The sequence below is a fragment of the Sander vitreus genome, chromosome 4 (genome assembly GCF_031162955.1).
Source record: "Sander vitreus isolate 19-12246 chromosome 4, sanVit1, whole genome shotgun sequence".
Classification (NCBI taxonomy): Eukaryota; Metazoa; Chordata; class Actinopteri; order Perciformes; family Percidae; genus Sander; species Sander vitreus.
The window spans coordinates 34,602,978-34,630,112 of record NC_135858.1 but is presented as its reverse complement, the minus strand read 5'-3'; the positions used below and the strand labels follow the sequence as shown (position 1 = coordinate 34,630,112).

The 27,135-nt window shown below is 43.2% G+C and overlaps 2 protein-coding genes across 2 annotated transcripts in view; one reads left to right on the top strand and one right to left on the bottom strand.

Moving 5' to 3' along the window:
- LOC144517362 (uncharacterized) overlaps positions 1-27,135 on the bottom strand; it is a 403,478-nt gene that overhangs the window by 95,267 nt on the left and 281,076 nt on the right. The gene's annotated exons all lie outside the window — the stretch shown is intronic.
- The window catches only part of dock3 (dedicator of cytokinesis 3), an 89,660-nt gene that overhangs the window by 32,988 nt on the left and 29,537 nt on the right, over positions 1-27,135 (top strand). The window contains exons 15-28 of the mRNA XM_078247340.1: positions 2,643-2,726; positions 3,370-3,470; positions 3,578-3,659; positions 7,863-8,033; positions 11,822-12,014; positions 12,416-12,543; positions 14,396-14,542; positions 17,702-17,800; positions 17,982-18,076; positions 18,238-18,313; positions 21,575-21,675; positions 24,342-24,400; positions 25,377-25,525; positions 26,584-26,669. Of these exons, the coding sequence (XP_078103466.1) occupies positions 2,643-2,726; positions 3,370-3,470; positions 3,578-3,659; positions 7,863-8,033; positions 11,822-12,014; positions 12,416-12,543; positions 14,396-14,542; positions 17,702-17,800; positions 17,982-18,076; positions 18,238-18,313; positions 21,575-21,675; positions 24,342-24,400; positions 25,377-25,525; positions 26,584-26,669 (1,571 nt within the window). The remainder of the gene's footprint in view (positions 1-2,642; positions 2,727-3,369; positions 3,471-3,577; positions 3,660-7,862; positions 8,034-11,821; positions 12,015-12,415; positions 12,544-14,395; positions 14,543-17,701; positions 17,801-17,981; positions 18,077-18,237; positions 18,314-21,574; positions 21,676-24,341; positions 24,401-25,376; positions 25,526-26,583; positions 26,670-27,135) is intronic.

The following is a 27,135-nucleotide window of genomic DNA, read 5'->3' as shown; positions in this document are numbered from 1 at the left end:
TGCTGTTCACTTTAACACTTTTCAATGGCTCATCGCTCTCTCTATCTAGATAGATAGAAAGATGCACACAGTGGTCACAGTGGATAAACAATCAGGAGCTTTAACTCTTTAACTGCAGCGTCAGCGTGTCTCAAACACTTCATTGAACGACTTAAGGCTGTTTTATGCTTCTGCGTCAATTCCACGCCCTCGCTCCTACGGCGTCGCGACCCTTTCGGAGTTCTGCGTCGGGGTTGCCTTGCGTCGCGGTGCGTTTCACCGCCATAACGCCCCTAGCGTGATAAGTCTGAGGTTATTTGCGAGGTGTCTGCCAGCCAGTTTATGTTATGTTATGTTAGCAAGCTAACTTTAGCACTACCGCCCACAAAGTACTGTTTGCTGGCGAAGTGCTAATTTCAAAAACGTATGAAACTGACATATAGACACTTTACAAACGGATAACCCCGTCATTGTAACAAAAATATGTCTGAGTTTATTTGCAAAGCTCATGTCAGTGAACTAGCATGTTGCTACTCCCCACAGCAGGCTGCTTGAACTATCAACACACAGGAGGAGTTGACCAATCACAGTCCTTGCGGTCTGCGTCGCCTCGACACAAAGTTAGACATTTTTGGAGGTGCACGTCGAGCTACGGCGGAGGGCTAGGAGGGGGGGTTCACGGCGATGCAGCGGGGTCTGCGGGGGTACGCCGTCGAATCGACGCAGAAGCATAAATCAGCCTGTAGGCTACATCCCCACTACAAAATGAGTATCTTTTGCTGCGTTCACGCCTTGCATCCCCACTTCTCCGGCGTTTGCAAGCCCCTAGAACATTGTCTTAGTTTTATAACCTGGCAATATGGTTTCAGTTTAGTTTTAGGTTTTCTTGAAGGTAGTGTTTTTCAATGCTTATTTTTAGTTTTAGTTTACTATAGTAACCCTGATTTTCACACATTGCACTGCAGAGTCAGGTTCCTTTTATTAAGGCCGTGGTTTGTTCGGCTGAGATTAAAGAATCAAAAGCACTCTTTGTGACAGTATGTCATATATATTGTGTATAAACGTGTTCGAAGTCAGGCTATATGATAAGGTCGATGTGTTTTAAGCCCCCAGCGTCGACTTCAAGGCAGCGCTGTGACCGTCGACTTCAAGGCACTAGGGCTGTAGCGATACACTAATCTCACGATACGATACACAATATTCAGCTCACGATACGATATGTATCACGATTATTCAGCCAACGATACGATTCGATACACTTACATTATTTTCTGAAAGATTTGAAGGGGACAGTGATTTTGGTGACATCTTGTGAGTGTTCCATTTACTTGGATTTAATTAATTGAACTGAAAACTAAAAACATCAATTACACAATATATGTCTTTGACTGGACAGAGAGTCTACAGCTTGCAAATGCTGGACAAAATGAATCAAAGATGTGTTGAGAAAATTAGTTCCATTTATTGAAAGCTTACAAGCCTTTGAAAAGTAAATAAAGTGCAGTATTGCAATTAACAATGGAGTTAAAAAGTGCAGCAAGTGGCCTGTTCTGCACAGTTTCTTTGACAGATTTTTTAGCTTGACACTGAACATATGAGGTAGCCAGTCTAGCCACCAGGTAAGTAAACATACCACCGTGGCTTCTCCTCAGAACACACCGAAGAAACGCCGACTTGAGCGTACGCTCTGCACGTGCACGAAACGTAATACGTCTCCATAGCAGCAGGCGGCGCTTCTCTGTATTGTTTCCCAGAAAATGAAAACCGGCAGCTGATTGGACGAACGTGTCACGTGGTTCTTTTTTCTCCGGAAATTCACAGCCAGACTGTCATGGCGGCTCGTTCAGAATACGATGTCATGTCGTACTAAAATAGTTCACCGAAACGTGTTTCTGAAAACATTTTAAGAGAGAAAGTTTCTGAATCCGTCTTCATTTCAGATCGACAAAAGTTAGTTTAAAAGATTTTCGTCAGATTTTGAGAGGCTCATCCGCTCGCCATTTCCGGGCGAGTCCCGACTGCCCTGTCTCCAGACTGAACATGTCGGGTCGGCCAAAATGAAGGCCGACGGCTCCTCGGACGGACGACGGCACAGAACACACCGAACAGACTCGAGTCACCGACCTCGCCAGACGGTCCGACGGCCGATAATCGGCTCTGTGTGTCAGCGCCCGTAGATGTCGGCGTCTGTGTAAAGTTAGTATGGGTAACTTGCTCTACAGCGACACTAGCGGCTGGCTGACCAAATCGCTCTTCCTGCAACGCGAACGGGGGTAAACACGGGGGATTTGAATGGGACTTATATATCGATACTCGCGGCTTAAAAATCGATACTTTCTTGGGAAAAAAAATATCGATTTATATCGCAGAATCTATAAAATTGCTCAGCCTTACAAGGCACCTAACCATTGCCTAATCCTAGTGCCTTCCAGGCAGCGCTGCCTGGAAGACAACGTTGGGGGCATAAAACACCAAACACCATATGATAATGTACCTGACGGGATTGTTTGTCGTTCATTTTTGACAAGCCCATCTTTATCATACATATTTACCTGATAAAAGTCCCTAAATATATATATATATATATATATATATATATATATATATATATATAACAACAGAACAAATGTATAACTGTGACTGGCTGTATGTGTGTGTGACAGTTTCTCCAAGACATTCTGGACACATTATTCTCCATCTTGGATGACAACACGGACAAATATGGACCACTGGTGTTCCAGTCATTGGTAAGTGTGTGTGCCAAAAAACCATAAAGAAAGAAAGAAAGATTAATATTTACAGTTCTGTACTTTGTGAGTGAGAAAAAACAAAACTCTACAGAGACCCGACGACAAAAATAACAGCCATGACACACTGTCAGCTTCAGTCAGTGTCATGTCGGTTATCTGTGAAGCATATTGCGCATTAAAAAGTGAGACTCAGGCAGTCAGACAGATATTAGACTGACAGAAAGCATGTGCCTCTGATTGGACAGTCACTCTACACACTAAGTGGCAATATCAAGTTCAAGGTCTATTGGCAAACGTTACAAATATAACAACACAAAACCATATTTCTCTCAAGACGATCTGGTCTCAGGTCACGTTATTAAGTGTGCTAATCTAAAATCTAAAGGATTGATTGGTAGTTAACTCACTGTAGCCTCAGACATAATCTGATCAAGGCCAACAAAAGGCCAACCTTATATTCACATAAAACTTAATGTGTCTCATTCATTTTCTTTATTTGAACCTCTCTCCCTCTCCCTCTCTCTCCCTCCCTCTCTCTCTCTCCCTCCCTCTTTCCCTCTCTCCTGTCTCCCTCTCTCCCTCTCCCTCTCCCTCTCTCTTCCTCACTCTCCCTCTCCTTCTCCTTCTCCCTCTCCCTCAGGTGTTCATTATAAACCTTCTCAGGGACAGTAAATATTACCACTTCCGGCCGGTGATGGACACATATATCCAGAAGCACTTTGCTGGCGCGTTGGCTTACAAGTGAGTATTTCACTAACACTTCAAGACTAGGCAAAATCAAAAGGAAAGAAATGCTCAAAGCCATGTGTCCGAATTGAACTTTGTTTTGAATGTTTGTTGTGTTTCAGAGAGCTGATCCGCTGTCTGAAGTGGTACATGGACCGCTCTGCAGAGGTGGTGAGACAGGACCACATACAGGAAGCAATGAGGGTAAGAGCCACGGACTGAAGCTGGGAGTCACCACAAACTTCAGGAATGACTTCTGAAGTTTCTTGTGACATGGGTGGGGGGAGGGGGGGGGGACCATAGTCGTAAATTCATTTATACGTTCAGTTTTTCAAGTATAGTCTAATAAAGATCCAGGGTCCTTCATCTCCACGGTTAAATTCATGGAGGGCTGATGCGTTCCATTGACAGCAAATCCATAAAGTTTACAGGAAGACACTAGGCCTGGGTATCTAGTAGCCTGCAGTTTGTCAATCCAGAAACTTTCGCTCTGGTTTAGTTGTTTTTGCCTGTCCCCTTTCCTTAGTGACAGTGGTATATGGTCTATGTGATTGTGGGTCACTATTATGGTGTTCCCTGTAGTGCCTCGCTGTAGGATAGTTCATGTTGTCTGTGTGGATTGCATATTTATGTTCAGCCAATCTGTCCTGCAAACGTCTCTTTGTTCTTCCTATATAAAACACTCTGCAGTTAACTTTTTAATTTTGACGTTCCACTTCCGGGATTGCTCCGGTGCCACAGGAAATTCCGCCGGATGCATGTCTTTTCACCCATTTCCGTTACCTTCCTCTTTCTTTGTGTTGGCGTTCTAAACTCCGGTGGATTTATGAGGACTATGGTTAACTACTCCTCATGCGGGACACGAAGGAAACGTGACACGATCCCCGGTCTCCTGGGTGAAATACTACTCGCTACGGCATAAATTCACACGCAATCGCAAGGTAATGTAAGTCAATGAAGGCCAAACGGCGCTGATAAACACGCTAAAAGGCGAGTATGAGTCTTGATAACACGCCAATAATGGCATACGAATTGGCGTGTCATACATACGCCACTTCATGAGATCAGTCTGAGCTTCCAGTCTTCCTTAGTTTCAGTAAAGTTTAAATGAAGATAAAAAGGAGACAGTTGTTCTGGCTAGAAGCATCTACAGTATACCATTCAAACATCAACCATCTAACCTTCACTCTCTGCTCTGCCGGTGTGTTTTCTTTCTTCCCTTTGGCTTTCACAAACATGAAGATTTTAATTTGTATTCCAGTGGCTGCAAAGAAACTCCCGCACACTGTTTAACTTGCAACAAATATAAAGTTCACTAGTAGGCAGCGTTTCGGTACTAGACCATCTTCAGGCAAACGGTGTTACATGATCCTGAGAAGCCAACTTTTGTAGGAGGGGGCTGCTTTTGTGTTGATATTAATGGACAGAGCATGTGTGACGTCACCCATTGGTTTGTGGAGATCTGCTATGAGTCGTTGAGTTTGCCGTTACGGGCGCAGCCGTCCTGGTTGCGGATGTGACGATTTTAGACGAGAGGGAGGAGAGAGGGAGGAGCCATAGACTGTTGGGCGCTGTCTGACTGTGACGTTAGCTGAGAGTTGGCAACGCTGCTTACACCCTACGTTACACACTTTCACTGGCAATCTGGATGCAACTGCTGCTGAAAGCTCATCCATCCATCCATCTTCGTCCACTTAGTCCTGGGTCTTCCACGAGGCCTCCTCCCAGCTGGACGTGCCTGGAACACCTCCCTAGCGAGGCGCCCAGGGGGCATCCTTACCAGATGCCCGAACCACCTCAACTGGCTCCTTTCGACGAAGGATCAGCGGCTCGACTCCGAGCTCCTCACGGATAACTGAGCTTCTCACCCTCTCTCTAAGGGAGACGCCAGCCATCCTCCTGTGAAAACCCGTTTAGGCCGCTTGTACCCTGGATCTCGTAATAACACATATCATACCAGAGCTATCAATAGGAGATGGATGTCAATTTCTGTATAATGAATGCACTCAAAAAATGATGTAAAGCACTCATAGACAGACATATTTGTAAAACCTGCTGGTACCAATGGTTACGCTGCTACTGATAACCCCTTCACTGACTTATCTGCACAATGATTTCATGTAAAAATCAACAATCAATATCAATATTTCAACACCTTTGCGATTCTTCCCACTGATTGTCTTCGCTCGGTCCACAACAAACAGCCATATTCAGCGCTGCATCGGTGTTTTCGAGCAGAACAGACGCATGAAGCAGATTTATTGAATGCACCACGTTTAGCAGACATTCAAATATTCATCCGACTCAAACATCCGTCTCAAATGGGTCACACTGTCGTGTAAAAGTGGACGCCGGGTGTGAATTATTGAGGACAGTGTGACACATGCGGCAGCTGTGGGTTCTTATTTATATTTTACAACTGTGTTCGCATCCCCGTCGGCTGACTTTTAGCTTCTGTCTGTTGGTCCTCCTTCTTGCACAAACTGTGCACTCATTCATTATTTAAGGAAGTAAAGGATGTTTTCCGCTCAGTTTTTTATTATTTGTTTATTGTTTTGATTCACCCTGTGACACGCTGTACAAATATGAAATGTATCTAAATATTATTGATGTATGAAGATCATTGTTTTCAAGTCAGGTTTCAGATAACTTCATCGGCTTCAATCAACATTTTTAAAAAGAAGTGCAATAATCTGTTTAATGAACTCATGATGAAATATTTCTGCTCATATTATAAATACTGTGTATCTAAAAGTGATGCAGCCGTAGAATCATTTTAACTGACAATAATAAAATAATCACATCCACTCGTAAACATTTTGATGCTTGGTCAAGTGCCTTTGGCGTTGTTATTGACGCTAAAAGTCTCCTTTAGCGTCATATAACGCCCTTGGTCGGGACTATTGGCGTCCCTTTTGACGCAGTTAGATCAAGGAAAAGGTCCATGACACGAGGGAACGGGACGGTTGGGTTTAGGAAAAGGTCGTGGGTGGGCTTACGTTTCCGTCACACGCGGGAATAACGGGACGGTTAAAGAAGAAAGCGACTTTAGGAAACACGCGGGACACGATCTCCGGTCTCCTGGGTGAAAGTCCTGTGTTTGACCCATCCACCACCCCAACCAACCTCCCAACGTGGAATTTAGGCCATACATAGTACTCGCTAAACCCCGTGTAGCTGCTGCTCTCCTCGGTACGTTATACAAACACGCTGAAGGGCGCTTTTTTCGTCGCTTCTGACGCTGACAGCCACTGTCCAAATGCCCGTATTTTACGAGTTCGGAGTGAGAACGGGTTGAAAAAACACATACAGTGGTTTGCATAAGTTTACACACCCATGCTAAAGTTGATTAGAATGAGCAATAAAAAATCATATTTTCGAAATTGATCTTGGTTTAAAAAATTAGGAAAAATCCAATCTTTAAGGACACCAATTTTCTTTGTGAATGAATAATGTATCGTAAATAAATAAATGTTCTTCCTTAAAATACAGGGGGCATAAGTCAGTACACCTCTATGTTAAATTCCCATAGAGGCAGGCAGACTTTTATTTTGAAAGGCCAGTTATTTCATGGATCCAGGATACTATGATCCTGATAAAGTTCCCTTGGCCTTTGGAATTAAAATAGCCCCCCCACATCATAACATACCCTTCACCATACCTGAACCTTACACACTTTAAATCTCTGTCTGATCTGAATGGCTTTCTCTCCTGTGTTTTTGACTGAAGAACAGGTGGACATTTTAATCTGTGAAGCAGGGGGGAGAAAATGTTTTTCCAGGATCATTTTTCTAAGTTACTTTTTATGTCATCTGTAAAAAGAGGTTTAAAAACAGTTTTGTCAGGATCATTTGTGTTTGTCGTTGTTGTTGTTGTTGTAGTACTCATTTCAGCCACAAGAGGGTGAAGTGTACCACTTACTGCATGTTCTAGTAGAGATTCAATGACATTCTTTAGCCAAAGGAAAGACATGACAGTAATGTTACATAACTTGCTAATACACAATATATGTACCTTGTATTTAGAATGCATAAAGGACTTAAAACTCACCTGGAATTCCTTTTTTTAATCCTTTTAGTCCTATTTCAGAACAAACCATTTCACCTGTTTCACGGATTACATTTTTTAAGGAAGTTAGAAAGATTATCATAGCAAAACTTTTTTTCCACCTGTATTCTATTTAAGTAATAAACATAGTAGAGAAAACTATCTAGCTCAGACTTAGAAAATGGATCACCGGAATTGTTTTTTTCTCACTTGCCTCTCAAGGCTTCAGTACTATTTTATTATATAGGTTAATAAATACTCAAGTTAGGGATTAAAATGATATTTAATATTGTTTCCTCCTTTCCTGTTAACTCTGATCCTGTCTCCCTCACACACACAAATACCAACGTCTACCCTCAGGCCCTGGAGTATCTGTTCAAGTTCATCATCCAGTCTCGGATCCTTTACTCTCGGGCCACCTGCGGCATGGAGGAGGAGCAGTTTCGCACCAGCATCCAGGAACTCTTTCAGTCCATCCGCTTCGTCCTCAGCCTGGACAGCCGCAACTCAGAGACGCTCATCTTCACACAGGTGAGGGAACACACACACACACACACACACACACACACACACACACACACACACACACACACACACACACCAGAGATGGCGACTCAAGTCTGAGACTCGGACTCGAGTCACACTTAAGTCGCACAAACAGCTGACTTCAGACTTGACTTGCGACTCGACCCAAAAGACTTCAGACTTGACCTGGACTCGAGCTTCGAGACTTGTCAACAACCTGTTTTCATGCAATTATTGCTTTTTAAATCTAAATTCAATCATGTATTTCTATTTTCTTTTGTTGCCGCATATACGTTGGGGAAACGTATGACGAGATGCGTGTCCCCTGCCCTTTGCCATAATGTGCAACGTAACGCATGCCCCATGCCTATGTGCGCGCACTCACATTTCAAAAAATGCATTGGCGATGGCGACACCAAGTCCACCCGGAGTTGTGCCTTTTGTCATTAGTTTTGCTTTCAATAACTTCGTAAACAGACTATACAATGTCCTAAGTTGGAGACTTGAGACTTGACTTGAATTTGCCCCTCAAAGACTTGAGACTCGACTTGGACTTCCAAAAAATGACTTGTGAACATCTCTGACACACACAGACTCAACAGATTCTTCAAAATGTTTTGTTTTAAGGTCTTTTCTTCAAAAAGAAGCATCACATGTTAAAATGTCGACATGCTTTTCCCTGTTTAAGTCATCCTTTTCCACAGCTGGAACTGCAACTTGTGTCTTTGTAGTTTAGATGAGACTAATCCAACCATTTAATTACATTTGCTTATAGTTTAGATAGTATGTTCCATCTCCTTTTAGCTGCTTTAATCTGACTCTTATCTCCTTTATTTACCTCTTTCTACTTGTACCTCGGACCTTTCCTCGCTCGCTTCCCTCACCTTCTCTTTCAATCTCCCACAATTCTTTGCTCCACCCTTTGGGTCCCTATTGTTCCTCCTGGGCCTCTTTCCTCGACACCCACACGTTACAGGGCTTCCAGCCTTGTTCAGGCCCAAATCAAGCCCCAGGCCCCAGTGTTGGGCCTAACGCTACCTTAGCTGTAGCCCCCGCCCCGGGCCAAGCCCCGCCCCCTGCCCCAGGACAGCTTCCTGGCAGCGGGCAAGCCAACTGCACTCAGGCCGGGAGCTCCAACGCTCTGCGGCCGTCTCCACTGTCAGTAAGTAGACGTCTGGATGAAAACCACGACCTTGTGTGAAGCCCAGAATCCTAATTCACCTGTCCAGCTGTTTGTGAGCCTAACATCACACATCACACACACACACACACACACACTCCTGTGATCCCGCATACTCACACACACTCTCCTGTGATCCCGCACATTCACCCCCTGACTGCTTTACACATAGCCTGGTTGACACAGACCCTTCTCAGTTGTAACTGAGAGTGGGTCTGGGGAAGGTTCATTCACAGCTCATTTCCAAATGTGTAAAGCCCGCCTGAAACGGTTGTGATTGGTGCCTCGATTTGGAAAAATTGGAAATGGGCTTGAATGGGCTCTTGGCCAGACTGACTTGCAGAGCAAATCTCAAATTTGCCGGAAGTTCGTCAGGGTTTTCCCAGGCTATAGTCCTCTTAACTGTACAACGCATTCTCATGAACGGGTTCGTATGACATCCTACGAAATTAGGAGACCGCCGGCCGGTCACGTGACACAGAGCACCTTGAGCTGTCGTCGTATCAGCGGCCGTTTCTAGCTGAGTTTAACCAACAAAAGGATGATTGGGAGCCAGGTACAGAGCACCGGGATGTTGGTCCTTTCAGGGGCTGTTGGTAGTTGAGTTCAGCCGAGAAAAAGTGAGCGTTATACGGCGATGACAGTTAAGTTTATACACCAAAACGACTAGTTGAGTTTAGGAAAAAAAGATCGTGGTTTGGATTTAAATATTCCCGGGGAACGAACATGCTTTTTCTGGGTGAAAGTCAGACTGGCAATGTGAGACTAAAGGTGAGGTTATGCAAATCCAGAAATTATTTTATAGTCAAAGTGATATGGCCTTTATCAAGAAACAGATTTTTGATCATGTTTGTGTGCAAACTGTGCAATTAGCCTAAGCAACTAAGATGCAAAAACAAAATCACATTGTCCTTGAAAGACACTTTGGATGAATCTGGACCTGAGTGTCTATTACCTTTCAAACCACCACAATTGTCTCCGATCATGATCGTCGTCCTTCTTCCAGAATCATACTGTACAGCTATGAATTAAAAAAAACTGAAACCATTTTGTCCCAGTCCCCAAATCTCATCTGCTGCATCGTACTTATTGTGCTGAGTCACTAAAACCAGCCAGTGACTGCAGGAAGTCTTCATCTCTCCTCAGTTATGTTGCTGACCAATTAATATCTCGCCGATGGTTGTGCTTTGTCTTAACCTTTTCCTTCTTTTAACAATCTTTCTTCTAATCTTGCTGTGTTTTCTCATTTGTTAATGAATGAATTCACTTTGTTCACTCGCCTCCTGTCTTTCAAATGTCTCAACCGGTGAATGGCTGTATTCCAAAATGCAGTGAGTTTGGTCTCTAAAATGTCACAACATGGTGAAAAATGTGGATCGGTGTTTCCCAAGATGACGTCCTCAAATGTCTTGTTCTGTCCACAACTCAAAGATATTCAGTGTACTGTCACAGAGGAGAGAAGAAACTAGACACAAACTGATTAATCGATTATCAAAATAGTTGGCGATTCATTTAATAGTTGACAACTAATCGATTCATCTTTGCAGTTCTACTTAAGTGTCAGAACATACAGTAACTCTTGATAATTGGTGCTTGGCCTGAAAACTGTATGACACAATGGGCCCTATTTTAATGATCTAAGCACACGGCGTGAAGCGCCTGGCGCAGGTGCGTTTAGGGTTGTACTTCATTAATTCAGAGGTGTGTTTTGGGCGTAACATGCAATAAACCAATCAGAGATCATCTCCCATTCCCTTTAAAAGCCAGGCGCGTTTGGACCTTGGCGCATTGCTATTATGATGGATTTGCACCGTAATCTTTTTATTTGTAATCTTGCGTGTTTGTGTGCTGCTGCGTGTCCCTGTGTGTGTAACAAGCATAGTGTGCGCGCGCTGTGCCTAGGAGCATTTAAATAATTTGCTGTTAAAATAACAATGAAATGCTACGTTATTGACTTTAGACCAGGTTTTTGTTGGTCAATGGCGCGATCACTTCCCGCTGCCTCAAGATAGAAATACGCCCAGAATGCACCTGAACACACCTCCCTGTAAGACCAGCACGCCCAGAATGCACCTGAACACACCTCCCTGTCAGACCAGCACGCCAATGGGCACAGAGATGGGCGGAGGTGCATTTGCTATTTAAATGACGCGGGCGCTGGACGGGAAATTGACAGCTGCGTCGGTCTTAAACCAGCAAAGACACTTGCGTCGGGCTTTGCGCTGTGCTGCGCCGGGTATAAGATAGGGCCCAATAGATCCTTTAAGTAAATTACTCAACAGACTGTTACTTACAATGTTTTGTTGCTCTGTGGTCAACACCTACATTACCATGACTACACACTGATGTGTAATAAAAAGCTTTGGTCATTTTGAAATGCAGCCTTTCACTGTGTGCACTTTAACTCCCCTCTGCTCTGCTGTATTACAGAATGAAGTCATGGTCACATTTCTATTGCCTACAAACACAAGCCAACATTATTATCTTTGCAACCCCCTCTCTCGCTCTCTCGCTCTCTCTCTCTCTCTGTATCTTTCTCTCCCCCCAGCGTCCCTGTGTGCCCTCGCTCTGTAAAGACGCCATCTCATTCTCGTCTCTCCCTCGTCTTCCTCAGGCCGCCCTGTTGAACTCCTTCCCAGCGATCTTCGACGAGCTGCTGCAGATGTTCACGGTGCAGGAAGTGGCGGAGTTTGTGCGCGGCACTCTGGGCAGCATGCCGTCCACGGTGCACATAGGACAGTCCATGGATGTGGTCAAACTGCAGTCCATAGCCCGGACGGTGGACAGCCGGCTCTTCTCTTTCCCAGGTACAGGTTGCAGTTGGAACACAAACACATCAATCGTCCACTTAAATAAGTGATAGTAAGTAATATCATTAAGATATAATCAAGTCTACAGTGTGTGACGGTTAGCACTTAGTACAGTAAGTGTGGACTAATTGTTGAAACGTGCGAACGTGAGATGGTTCTTGAGTTATTGTGTTTTGAGAAGAGTTTTGTCATCATCTAAAAGTAAACAGATTCACATATCCAACTTAAAATTGGCAAGGAGGGTGACAAGGAGTTTTTTTGAAGCACCGGAGCCACGCGACATTACCGACCAAAAAACAAATGTAGAATGTATAACACTATTAACTCATCGTGTGTGTGTGTGTGTGTGTGTGTGTGTGTGTGTGTGTGTGTGTGTGTGTGTGTGTGTGTGTCCACAGAGTCGCGAAGGATCCTGCTTCCTGTGGTTCTGCATCACATCCACCTCCATCTGAGGCAGCAGAAAGAGCTGCTCATCTGCTCTGGAATACTCAGCTCTATTTTCTCTATCATCAAGAGCAGCTCAATGGTAACACACACACACACACACACACACACACACACAAACAAACTGTTGCTGTTTGGGAGGTCTGATGTAGGATTTCTCAGTATTCTTCCTTTATGAGTAAATTAATCCTAGAAATAAAGAAACCCATAACTATAGATAGAAAGTGTCCCCTAGAGGCCAGCAATGTGCTTCACCCCCCCATAATGTTGTTAGTCCTGATATTGGCATTATTAGGGCGCATTCAGAGCAACGATAGCTAAATATGGCCCATTAATGTGGCTCAGGAAAGGGAAGTTTGGGGTTCCCTGCTGGAGCTGCTGCCCCCGCGACCCGACCCCGGATAAGCGGACAGTGGATGGATGGATGGATGGATGTTTTCCGTCAGATCGTTTATATATCTCGACATTTCCAACCACACTTGAAGGCAGCTTCATTTCCCGGAGAAAGAGAGAAAGAAAAGAGACGGAGGGACTGTTTTAAAGCTCTCTTGTGGCAGCGATAGAGGCAGTGATGTTTCCTGTTTCCTGTACGGGACTCTCACACAGCTGCCCTGTCAATAAAGGCCTAAAAATGCCAAATAATAATCTTAAATGTTTTTTTGAATCCGTCTTAACTTTACGCACTACCCCCATTCAAAATGAATGGAAAGACCTGCGTTTTTGCTGGACCATCTGAAGACTGTTGCAGTGTGTGTGTGTGTGTGTGTGTGTGTGTGTGTGTGTGTGTGTATGTGTGTGTGAACGCAGCCTCACAATCCTTGGTCAGATGGGTTCTTCTTGCTTTGCAGTGCATGAATTCATGGCGCAATCATCCTGTTTTGGTGCACGTGGAAATCTCCATGTCAGGATTGGGCTAAAGGAAATCAGAATCAAAATCAGAAGTCAGAAATTAGAATAATCCTTATAATAAATATCTAGACCAGAGTTCAGGACAGTTCAGTTGTTTCTGGCTTTACAGTGAAGTGATGGATTATTAGGGACCAAACGGCCACTAAGAAAGCTCCAGGATTTCCATATACCCACTTAAAAATGTGCAATGATACTCAACAACATATAATTGTGACAAAACTTTTACTTCAGGTATTTGTATTCACAAATACGGTTATTCGAGTAATGTGACAGCAAACTAAACTAACACTGCAGAACAGGCAGAGAGACTTTCTCATCTTTCATTGACCCGCTCCTCGCTGAGCGCAGTGTGTAGTGTGTGCGTAGCGACCAGGCATCAGTGCTCCGCCTACACTAACGCCAGCATCCTCCCTTCACCGCATTTAAGACAAATATAAGTAGCCTATTTTATTTTGTCCTCGTTGCTGTGGGGTCAACTTTTGTGATCCAGGCTCAGGTCCCCTTACTGCTTTATATTCCATTCTATTTTGGATATATTTTCAATGTCATCTGTGTTTTCCATCTCATAGGATACATAAATGTATTCCCACCATAAATTGGTGCATAAAAGTGCATCAGAATGCAGTAAATTAAGTCTTTGACGCTCAAAATAACCTGGTATACCCACTGCAATACATTAGACTACACCACTGCAAACGACCGACAGTGTCCTTGGAAAACCTTTCATTTCTTCTATCATATCAAAAAGGTTAAATACAGTTGTGTCATAATCTGGAAACTTGGTAGCATCAAATAGCGTTTGCGTGACATTTAGAAGTAGGACATTTGTTTATCCCGCTTATATCTGAGATCTGTGAATACTCACAAGTGTGACACACTGAAATATAAAAAAGGTTTCACTGCAGTTCCCTTTTTACTTCTGCTTTTCTTCTCTCCCTCTTCCTCTCTGCTTTCCACTGTCTCACATTTCCTCCCCATATTGTTTTCCTTTAACTCTCCCTCTCCACTCTCCACTCTCCCTCCAGGACACGTCAGTGCAGGAGGAGGTGGAGATGATGGTGGAGTCCCTGCTGGACGTCCTCCTGCAGACCCTGCTGTCCATCATGAGCAAGAGCCAATCGCAGGAGGCGGTAAGGGGTCAACGCTGTCCGCAGTGCACCGCGGAGATCACTGTTAGTAACTAACAAAACTACTACAACCTCCCACTGCCCTCCTCCATCCTGTATCCCATCCACCTCTCTATCCGTCCAACACAAGGGCTGGGCAATAGTTTAATGACTAATGTCTCTTTATATTATGACGTCATCTAGGGCTGTAACTAACTTGTTTGGTCTATAAAAAAGCAATTCTCAAATTCTCGATTATCAAAACAGTTGCTGATAAATTGAATAGTTGACAATGAATCGATGAATCAAAACACTACCCTGGAAATCCAGAGTTCTCGCGAGAGCAAAGTTTGAATTTGCTCAGCGAGTCACTCTGGCATTGAGTAACGATGCTCATTAACTATGCCCTTGTAGCCGAGCTGCACCAATCACATCGGTGTATCTGATATAGGCGGGCCAGGGGCGAGCTGAACAGATGACGACAGTGCTGCGATGTCCAAGTCATTAGTAAACATTGCTAGATGGCTACAGATGAACACCAGTTGTTTGAAACGGCTTTGGCCACTACGATGAACGAGTTAGACTTGGCTTTTTATCTAAAAGAGGAACAGAAGACGGCGCTCCAATCGTTCCTTCACAAGAAGGACGTTTTTGCGGTTTTGCCGACCGGATACGGCAAGAGTTTAATCTACCAGTTAGCTCCGCTGGTAGCTAAGAGTTTAATCTATCAGTTAGCTCCGCTGGTAGCTAAGAGATTAATCTATCAGTTAGCTGGGCTGGTAGCTAAGAGTTTAATCTATCAGGTTAGCTGGGCTGGTAGCTAAGAGTTTAATCTACCAGTTAGCTCCACTGGTAGCTAAGAGATTAATCTACCAGTTAGCTCCTCTGGTAGCTAAGAGTTTAATCTATCAGTTAGCTGGGCTGGTAGCTAAGAGTTTAATCTACCAGTTAGCTCCACTGGTAGCTAAGAGATTAATCTACCAGTTAGCTCCTCTGGTAGCTAAGAGATTAATCTACCAGTTAGCTCCTCTGGTAGCTAAGAGATTAATCTACCAGTTAGCTGGGCTGGTAGCTAAGCGTATGGGGCTCTGGATACGTCACCCCGTGTATTGTTGTGATTGGTCGTAGTGTTATCCAATTGCGTGCAGTGAGATTTTCAAATACATGCTTGGTGCCCCTCGAGTTGGGCCATTTTCATTACTCAATGCCAGACCCTTAATCTTTCGGATTTGGGTCTGGATTTCCAGGTTATGAAAACCCCACAAAACCATTTGACTTATTAGGATCAATACTCCAATCAATATAGTTAATCATGGGATAATTATCACAATATTGAACTTGTCCTTATTGCCCTCCTCTCGTCCATCCGGTCACTGACCCATCTGTCCACCAACACATCCCCCTGAAATCCTTTGTTAGCTCTCTCATTAAACATGGTCTTCATCCTCTTCCCGCCCCTCTTCCTCCTCTCGGTTTGCACGCTGCACGGCTTAGCGACTCTTATCAAAGTTTGTGTTCTGCTTCTCTGTGCGTCCTGTCTTTGTTACGTGTATTTCTGGAGAAGAACAGTGTGTATCTTTGTTGTATCGTAGAGGTGTTTTTTTTTAAATGTGTGTTGTACTAATTTTACGATTTCTGAGTCAGATGTAAGTCGGGGGAGGGGGGTTAAATTCTGAGATAAAAAAAAAAAAAACTGATTCAATTTGAATGATTAAAACCATGGACATTCTCTGAGATCATAAACTCAAATTTATGAGGAAAACATTCGTAAAAATTACATTTTTCTGTGCGTCAAGGAACCATATCGCTTCACTTTGTAAGGTTGGATCATCTTACCACAGATTAAATATATACAGTAATATGCTGCAGTGGATGACCTTATCAAATTATACCTCGCAATTGCATTCAGCAATAAGGAAGTAGTCATGATTGTAACCCAGAGACATTGCTGTGAATTGGGTCAATTGATTGGAAAACAACGTAGTGATTTGGAAAAAGGTGAACTATTGCGCAATGGACAGATGCAAGGTATCGCTGAGCATTTCAAATGGGATTTACATGGCAAGAGGCGATGTGGTTTCTTAACAACAACAAAAAATATGAGTTTTTTTTCCCCCCACTAATGTATGATTTTAAAATCTCAGAGAATATCCAAGTTCTCATCAATTCAGTTTACGAGTTTTTTCTCAGAATATAATATTACCCCCCTCCCCCCGGCCAATGGCCCTGATACACTGTCGTAGATATAATTTGTTCTCTAGGTATACTTTTCATATGCAAGATCCACACATTTTAGCGATTGAGTGTTACATGACAGACAGACAGACAGACAGACAGACAGACTTTATTGATCCCCAAGGGGAAATTCAAGGTCCCATTAGCTTACAGACATCACACACAACATAGACACACACATACATCATAACAGGATGCACCTAAACCCTTAGCTACATTTTTGTCCACCCACTTTTCATGGTGAGTTTAAAACCCACAGAATCTGCAGTAAAATAGGCGTCGGTCTTATTTCTAGCATGAGCGCGTTTTCGGCCTGAGACGTGCGTGTCACGCAGGCAGTGTGCAAGCCCTAACCTGTTAACATGGCAGCCGAAATAAAAACGGACACGCCACGCAGCTGACACGCTCACGCCACGCAGCCAGCGTGAAGGAAGCCTTAGACCCTCCCCTCGTCATCCTGAGTCTGACTTCTTACAGAGCGGCTCTCTCCGTAGTGAACAGGGATTAGGGGTGGGAATCTTGCCTGGTCTCACGATTCAGTTATGATTAACGATTCAAAATCGATTCGATATCGCAATGCATCACAAAACTTTATTTTATATTAGTACACGTGGTGTTCAACAACAAATTCAAGCAGTCAGATGTATATGAACTCCCTTTTTTTTATTGTATCTGCTCTTAAAAAAATAAATAAAAGGCACTTCCGGAATGGAGTCTGAACACAACACAAGCACAAAACACAGCGACCGGAAAACCAACAAGTAACATCAGTAGGCAATAATCAATTATGGTCTGTTACTGCAGCGATGCAGAATCGCCCCGGTCCGTGTTGTGATGCATCGATACAATGATTCATTTCAACGCCCCTAATGTGGATTGGTTTGGGAAAAGAGCCTTTCTCATTATCATCTCTCATGGTTCACTCACTGCTATCTGCCTCCATGTCAACGGCTCACATGTCTGCCCCCCCCCCCGGTGTCCTGTTGGCAGGGAGAGTACGTGTCCTGCCTGCTGTCCCTCCTCCGCCAGATGACAGACATCCACTTCCAGCACCTGATAGAAAACTTTCAGAGCAAGGAGGAGCTCAAGGTACGGGACAGAGCAGCTTCCAGTCAAAACACATATCTGATGAAGTAAAGAAAAGTTATTCTTTGGACTGTTTGAGAGAAACTGACTCCTCCTTCCTCTCCTTTTTTGAATCTCTCTCTCTCTCTCTCTCTCTCTCTCTCTCTCTCTCTCTCTCTCTCTCTCTCGCTCGCTCTCTCTTCAGGAGTTCTTGTTGAAGATTTTGTGTGTGTTTAGGAATCTGATGAAGCTGAGTATTTTCCCTCGCGACTGGAACGTCATGAGGCTCCTCACCAGCAAGTAAGACCCAAAAATAATGTCCCAGACAGATTGAATATAATAGAATATAATGCTTGTATTGTCACACATCTAACAGTGTTTCCATGCATCACTGACTCAAGCTGGATTGAGTAACAACAACTGTGTGTCCGTGTGTGTGTGTGTGTGTTCCCGTTCTGCAGCATCATCCTGACGACCGCTCAGTACCTGTCTCCTGCTCTGCACAAGAACTTCACGGAAGCCGAATTTGACTTTAAGGTGCGTGACTTTAACTGTCCGACACACATTCATAGACGCACACAAACTACACTTGCAACGTGACATCGTGACTTTGCGTAAACATACACGCCCACTTTCTTAAGCCTAGTGGCGTGTTATCTGTACGCATTTTGAGCTATCCGCGTGTATGTCTATGCTGTATACAGCGGACGTAAACATACACGCCACTTGGCGTGTTATCGCGAGAAGAAAGCTACGGTTGGGTTTAGGAAACGTGACACGCTGGACACGAAGGACGATCCCCGGTCTCCTGGGTGAAAGTCCTGTGTTTGACCCATCCTCCACCCCGACCGACCTCCTTACGCGGATTTCCGCCCTTTCGTACTACTCGCTACGGCGTAAATTCACCCGCAATCGCAAGGTAATGTAAGTCAATGGAGGCCAAACGGCGTTGATAAACACGCTAAAAAGCGAGTATGCGTCTTGATAACACGCCAATACTGGCATACAAATTGGCGTGTCAATCGATACGCCATTTCATGAGATCAGTCTGCTACGCCACTGGAAGTTATCTCAGTAACTATAGTCTCGCATTGCCAGCTCTGTCTCCACAGCGCTGGGGAGTAATGTCTAGCTACACCACAGATGCATTCTGGGATAGGAGGGAAAAAAATCGCTCTGGGTTGTCTGCATTTCTCTAAACCAATCACAATCATCTTGGGCGGTGCTAAACTCCTGACGCAGCGACGGTGGCTCTGCTAAATAGTCTCGGGAAGGACCTTGTTTTGGTGGAACATTTGCACCCTGCAAAAGAAAACGCCACATACAATATTATATGAAGTTAACTGTTGACACAATACAGTAACGTGAGCTATTTAAATTAGCTGATACATAGTTAAACCTCATTGGCTCTTACCAGTGTATCTCCGTGTGTACTTCGTCCACAGCAATCCCACCAATCAGTCGCAAAAGCAGAACACACTGAGAGTACAAACACTAGCATCAAACACCAATACAGAACATACTAACTTTTCATCTTTACAGTTTGAGTGACTTCACACTACTCAATAGTTTCTTTGAAGAAAAGATATAGATGTTATAATATACCCATTTCAGTTTTTGCCCAATTGCTAAAACACCATTTCTGAAACCTTGCTCCATTTCCTGAAAACAAACACAAAACCTCATCTTCAACAGTTTTACCTGCGTTCAAAATCAAACCCTGCTCTCAGATCATAAACAAAATGATCAAAATGGTATACACCATCAAGCAGTAAGTAAACAATACACCAAAAAAAAAAAATAGAAAACACATTGTTCTCAGGGAGAAGTACATTTTTAATCTCAAAAACAAATTTCATATTTCTTCCGTCCTTGTCTTTAGATGAACTAAAACACGTTCTACCATACTAGCTCAAAATTGATCAGAAATTACTACTCCGCTTTGCAATTTTTTTTGTTCTTCCTCCTCCTTGTACCCCTGTTTTTACAGTACTGTACCCTGCATCTCACAAACGTGTCCTTTGTCTCTGTGATACTGTCATTCTTGTTCTTTGTTGATATGAACCTGCAACCAGTCAAAAATCTATTGAGCAGTCAGTACTTCCCCACCTCCAACAACCTGTTTGCTCTCTGAACTGCCTTATGTTGGTTGTGTCACATCATTTGAAACAAGTGAAATCAATTTTGAGTGGCTGTGTTCAATCAATGACATGTGTTCTCTAGTTGTATTTGACTGTTGCCCACTTGTGTTGACCAGTATGGATGACATGTGCATTAGAGTGCAGAATGAGTTTTTTAGAATGAGAATGTGTTTCGAGTTTTGCTGAAAAGTCTAAGTGAGATCTGCAAATTGTGTTGTACCACGTGAAATGGTTTAAGGTATCGACAACAGACCGAGAACTTTGTTCAGCCAATGGGATTTTTAGTGTTTTAGCAATTGAGAAAAACTGTAAAAGGTAAACAAGAAGGAATGAAAATCAGCAGTTTGCACCATACCTAGAGACTGGCATGGTCTTATTTCAGTTAGCCTAATAGCTGGTTTGATTTGCACTGAGAGATGATTTTATGGAAAGTACCCCGTGACAATCTCTAGGTATGGTGAAGGGTATGTGATGATGTGGGGGGGGGGCTATTTTAATTCCAAAGGCCAAGGGAACTTTATCAGGATGCATAGTATCCTGGATCCATGAAATAACTGGCCTTTCAAAATAAAAGTCTGCCTGCCTCTATGGGAGTTTAACATAGGGGTGTACTGACTTTAGTTGCCAGCGGTTTAGACATTAGTGGCTGTGTGTTGAGTTATTTTGAGGGGACAGCACATTTACACTGTTATACAAGCTGTACACTTAATACTTTACATTGTAGCAAAGTGTACTTTCTTCAGTGTTGTCCCATTAAAAGATATAATGAAATATTTTCTAAAATGTGAGGGGTGTACTCACTTTTCTGAGATACTGTAAATACCGTATATGTTCACTAACTAGTCTAAAACAAGACACCTGCTTGGGCTTTCAGCTAAAATTGCAATCGGCGGTGATTGATAGGCACCAGACTGAAATCTATTCTGTTTTGAATGTGTGGTTAACAGTTTGGACAGCAGTGTGTTAGCATTTGAACAAAGTGCTGTGAATCCACGTTGTGGTTAAAGCCATGGGATAAGTGTGTAGACTTTTGAAAACTGTGTTCAAGCAATGAAAAAGGAACTAGACTTTGGTCCACATGAACTGCTGCTGGGCAGACTGTGGTTAGAGTTTTCCACATGTGGCTTCTGTTGTGCCCACTGTCGTCTAGCAATCGGAAAAAAACACCTTTGTAACTTTCAATGAGAAAAAGCCGGATATCCTTCCTCTGCCCCACATGACCTAAAACAAATAGCAGTTGATTAACTGAACTTCAGTCAGGGACGTCCCCAGGGTGCTGGCGGTCTGCACAGTCACAGGAGGAGCAGCAACAACTGTCCACTTCCTCTACGTGTGCACAAGAGGGAAGAAAAATGTGATCTCATGAGGGCTCAAGGCCCTCGTTTACCACCAGGAGAGAGAGAGAGAGTGAATCATCATAAATCAGTGGACCGCTATTGTTCTGTTTAACATTTACTGAAAAACTGATTAATGGAAACTATGTGCAGAGAAAGAAAACACACTGCAACAGGACAAGCTGTAACGTGTGTGTGTGTGTGTGTGTGTGTGTGTGTGTGTGTGTGTGTGTGTGTGTGTGTGTGCGTGTGTGTGTGTGTGCGTGTGTGTGCGTGCGTGTCCTTGTGTGTGTGTGTGTGTGTGTGTGTGTGTGTGAGAGCAGGTGTGGAACTCCTACTTCAGTCTGGCGGTGCTGTACATCAACCAGCCCAGTTTACAGTTGGAAAATCTGAGTCCTGCTAAAAGGAAGAAGGTCTTAGACAAGTAAGAACACGCACACACACACACACACACACACACACACACACACACACACACACACACACATGCCACAAGAAGAAAATAAAAAAGGAAGATCACACAGTTTATGATGCATTCACACTCATGTCTTTCCCACATCATTCTCACACACACACCCAGCTCACAGTTTGGAAACACACACACTCATCCAGACTTGGCTGCCAGCCTCATTACCATAACTGCTGCCTCAGAGTCGTGTGTCATCTGCAGCTGAAGTGCTGAGAGTCAGATATAAAAAAAAAAAAAAAAAAACTCATTTTCTTCTTTGAAGTGAGGAGCGCTGCAAACTTGGCAACCTACTTTATCAATCCTGCAGGAGCTCTTTACTCCAGGAAAGCTAATTTCCGTCTCCCTATCAGGCCTTTTTACACCAACTAGTCCCAGGAGCGAGGGAGCCCCAGACACTTCCTGAGGCAGTAAAGAGTTCCTGCAAATTCTGTTGTGTTTCCACAACTCAAGAGTTGTGAAAATTAGACGTATGAGATGAAGGAGCAAAATGTTTGAATCGACGTTGGAAATCCCGCAGAGGTGTAAAGAAACATTAAGAACTCCAACAAGAGAAAAGACAGTCGTGACAATCCGCAGAGTGTTTCTAGTTGTTTTTCTGCTTAAAGGTGCACTATGACTTCCTGCATGGTTTCGGCGCAATTTCATTGTTATCTCAAATCGTAGACATCTCTCCTTGACCCGCTAGCTGCCTGCCCACTGAACACACCGTGAAAAAGCCCGGTCTCGGGAGACAACACAGGGGTCGTAAACGTCAAACAAACACTAGAGGATAGGCACCAAAATACAACAAACCACGTTCCAGCCAATCACAGACAAGATGGTTGGGGGAGGGGGTGGGGATTAGTGACAGTTAGTCAGTTAGTCATGACCGTTACGGAAACATGGGGCGAGGGGGGAGCTTGCTCTGTTTTGTTTGGTATTTACTTGGAACGTCAACAGAAGTGACTCTGTTGTACCTTCATAGTGTACCTTTAAGTTTCGAATCAAATTGAAACAAAACGGGAAAAAATGTACTCTTAGTTTCATGTTTCTTTCTTACCAAAATCACTCCCTGTGCACCACCAGGCTACATCTACACTACTACGTTTTAATTTTTTTGCAGCATTTTAAGACAAAAACGATATCTGTCCACACTAGAGTTTTAGCTCCAGTAGCAAGACTAATCTGCGTAGGTAGTACATCAGATTTCATATACTGCTTTAGTAAAAAAAAAAATTACCTGAATGACGATGGGAGCAGCAGGACGCAAAAAACAAAACCTACCGTTGCACTAGTCTGGACATCTTGCCGTGCCAACGTTGCAATAAAGGTTTCCTAAATGCATGGAATGTATATAAATGTGATGTCGGCTTACTATTTGATTGCGGGTTTTGTGTAGATTTGGATTTTTGGGATGTGTAAGATCAGAATGCAGAGGTTAACTCGTGTAAGTCATGGCTGTAAAAAATCAAATGGCATCTGTATATCTTTGCTAAGCACAACTTAGCACATAAGGGGAGGGTCATGCTTGTTTTTCAAATCATTTTGGATGGTCATAGAAAAATTATTACTGGCGAGGGGAGGGTCAAGTCTTTTTAGCATGAAGGTCCCAAAACTCCTCCGGGGGCCCCTTAAATAAATAACGAACAGTCCCTAACGATTGTGTCATAACCACGCGACTTACTGTCGCATAGTAGAGGAATTACCGTATAGTACAGGAGAAGCTCGCAGGCAGTTTGGACTTCCATTAGCTGTTTAAGTTTAATTACTAATGTTAACTAGCATTTTAGTTCGCAATAATTAGCCTGTGCCCATGTTATCTCCTTACATATACCTACGCTCTCCGTCTCTGCAAGATTGGGAATGATTGAGATTTCTCTTGGCACAGCTACCAGAAGACTTACAACTTTCAGACAGGTTGCTCACGTCACATTTACGTCGTCTCTCTCAGTTGGAGGCTGCGCAGTAACGCGCAGCGCTCACCGGAAAAGTGCTTCTAATATACTTCACTGGTCTCCGTCCAGAGACACGGGATCTGTTTGTCCATTATATACTGTCTATGATATTAACACGTCTGACATCACATGACCGTTCACACACACTGGGCATGTGTGTGCTGGTGTAAACAGGAAGCAGGTTGTCTTGACGTTACTCTGCAGTTGAAAATCATGGATGTATAATGTCAGAAACACAGAAAATACTTTGGAGAAAGAACAACAAAGTAAAGTGAAAGTAAGAGCAGGGATTTACTTGTCGCTAGTTCAAGTCCCTGTACGGACCAAAGTAAGGAGTGTGTATTGGTAGCTGGAGAGATGCCAGTTCACCTCCTGGGCGCTGCCAAGGTGCTCTTGAGCAAGGCAATGTAAAACAAACATAGTGTAAATTGTAATTCCCCCACTGGGGATCAATAAATTAAAAATAAAATCAAAATAAATAGATGTAGACTAATCGGAAAGTGAACTTCAAACATCAGTAATATTTACACAAACTGCCAGATTAGATTTTATATATTATAAAGGAAAAATAAGTTTGTATTAACCTGTATTAACCTCTTACATTTAAAGGCTCCATAGTCACCTCTTTGTCTTCTTACTGTGAAAAACTGCACTATGATAAATGTCTGACCTTCTGTCTGTCTGCAGGTACGGAGACATGAGAGTGATGATGACCTACGAACTGTTCAGTATGTGGCAGAACCTCGGTAAGATTTCCTCTACACCTTTTCAAATATCTACTGCTCCACACGCCATTCATTCTAGGACAAATCCAGCGCAAAATGAACCTAGGGGGTTAATAACATGTACAGAGTCAACCGTTCTCTGGGATATGTTTTCATGCTAATCGAATGTGAACAGTTTTAGCCCAAACCGCTTATTAGCTAACGCTAGTCGTCGGGGCACAGCTAAAGTAAAAATAAATCTCTATTTCTATGACACTAACAAGACTCAAAATAGCACCACACTTCCACGATAGCATAATCATTATGCTACCTTGGAAGTGTGGTGCTATTTTGAGTCTTGTTAGTGGTAATAGAAATACTCGTTTCTTTTTACTTTACTCGTGCCCCGACAACTAGCGTTATAAGCTAGTTAGCAGTTTGGGCTAAAACTGTTCACATTCGATTAGCATTAAAACATATCCCAGAGAACGGTCAACTCTGTAATCATTTGTTATTAACCCCCTAGGTTCATTTTGCGCCAGATTTGTCCTTTAACTTACCAGCTAATGACAGCAGTAGCTAGCTAGCTTGGTTGGCAGGACACTGAACTAGACTTTAATAATAGTTAACTTTGATGACGTTAAAACACACAGTGAGAGGGTCAACGTTCTAAGATATAAACACGGACAACACCCAAAGACAAGTTCAGCTCTGTTTTTTTGTCCACAGCGTTAGCATGGTTAGCATTGTTAAGCCTTGCTTCAGCATTGGCTTCACATTTCAGACCCAGAAGCCTTTTCCATTATTTTTTACAGTCTATGCGCTATAGTCTGCAGTTATTTACATTTTTATTCTACTCTTAAATCTGAAAATCTAAGCTCTAAATAACTTTCCACCTTTGTCCGCAGAGCATACAATACATTTCCCTCCTACTGTTATTCATTTGCACACAGATGTTGTAACCAATCTATTGGCTAATTTGCTAAAGCTGAGTTGATACTTGTCTCGCTTGTCCTAGGTGAGAATAAGATTCATTTCATCCCCGGTATGATCGGCCCGTTCCTGGGAGTGACGCTGGTTCCTCAGGTGGAGGTGCGGAACATCATGATCCCTATCTTCCACGACATGATGGACTGGGAGCAACGCAAGAACGGAAACTTCAAACAGGTACACAAACACACATACGTGTTCAATAGAGCTGTCAGTTTTCCTCTATAATACCATTCAAATTTCATTAGTTATTTTTTTTTAAATATTCAAATAATATTTGAACATTAAATGCTAAAATGCAGCCTGTTATAAATATGTACTACACTACTCAGGCTTATGCATTGTCAATACCACTATAAGCATGTGGTTGTTGTTACACGTTCTGTCCACTAGAGGGACTTCTAACATCAGCCTGGCCTTGAATGGGACCTACGTCATGGCGTATTGAATTTCTAGCGCGCCGCTCTCAGTTTACATTATTTTCCACCACGAGCACACAGCGACAAACACAAATCAACAGAGAACTCTTTAATGAAACATTCTCTTACACACGTGTAGTGAAGCGGATCTGTTGTAAATGCTTACGGTGCCCGGTTAGCACAATGGCATCATGTTAGAAAGCACAGCCGAAACCATTTGTCATAAACTAAGTAACAAAAGTGTTAGCCATGATGTTAACGGCATTGATAACTAAACCAAATGGTGCTGTTAGAAGGTCATATATGAAGTCGAAGCTATCTCTGACAGCTGTAGGGCAGCTAACTGTCTCCATGAAGCTCCCAGCTAAGCTCCTATAACTCGCGACACAGTAAGGAAACCAGAACGAGCTAACTATTGATAACATAAGCATTTTGGCTCGGTGGATGTCGATTTTAAAGTCATGTTACTTCCCGTCCTTCTTCCGATTTCCAGCCGCAGCCTGTCACTCCCCCCTGTACTAACGTTACTCAGTACGTAACGTTAGCTCACAGTGCCTTGTGTTCCTCACTCCCGTAACTTATTGTTCATCAGACATGAGAAGAGGGAGATTAGCTAATGTTAGCCAACCTATTTATTTAAAAAAATCACATTCAAATAGTAATTTCAGCATTCGAATAGTATTGATTTTTTTACTATTCGAATTATATTCGACTTTCGGAATTCGTTCCAACAGCCCTCAGTTATTTAAGAGGAAGCCAAGCAAATGTATTTATTTATTCTGTAATAATGTATTTATTTGTTCTGTACGCGTGCAGGTGGAGGCCGAGCTGATTGACAAGCTGGACAGTTTGGTGTCCGAGGGGAAAGGGGATGAGAACTACAGAGAGCTCTTCGGTTTGCTGTAAGAAATCTCTACAACAGAAGTCTCTCTCACTGTTTGTGTGTCTGTTTGCCTCTAACGCTCGTCTTTCTGTTTCTAAACAAGCGTGATGGTACGTGTCCACTGGCAAGGGTCATTTCCACACTTCACCTTCAGTTGTCTACGTGAGCAGCCGCGCAATGCGTTCTTGTAGCGGCGCAGCAACTTTTGAGAAGCTGGGCGTCCAGTCGCCTGCTCCTCATTTGCATAAAGTTGAATCCAGGCTACTTTATGCAAATCAGGGGCGTCCAGCTCGACTTGCTGCCCCTCGAAAACTCACAAAAATCGTTTAAACTGACGGTTTTCGATCTAAAATGAAGACAGGTTCAGCAGCTGCAGCTTATTTCTCACATTAAAATGTTTTCAGAACTGTTTTTGTAAAATAAGAGAAAGTTTCCAAACGGGCCGTCAGGTTGAAATCCGGGAGCAGAAAGCCCCACGTGTAAAG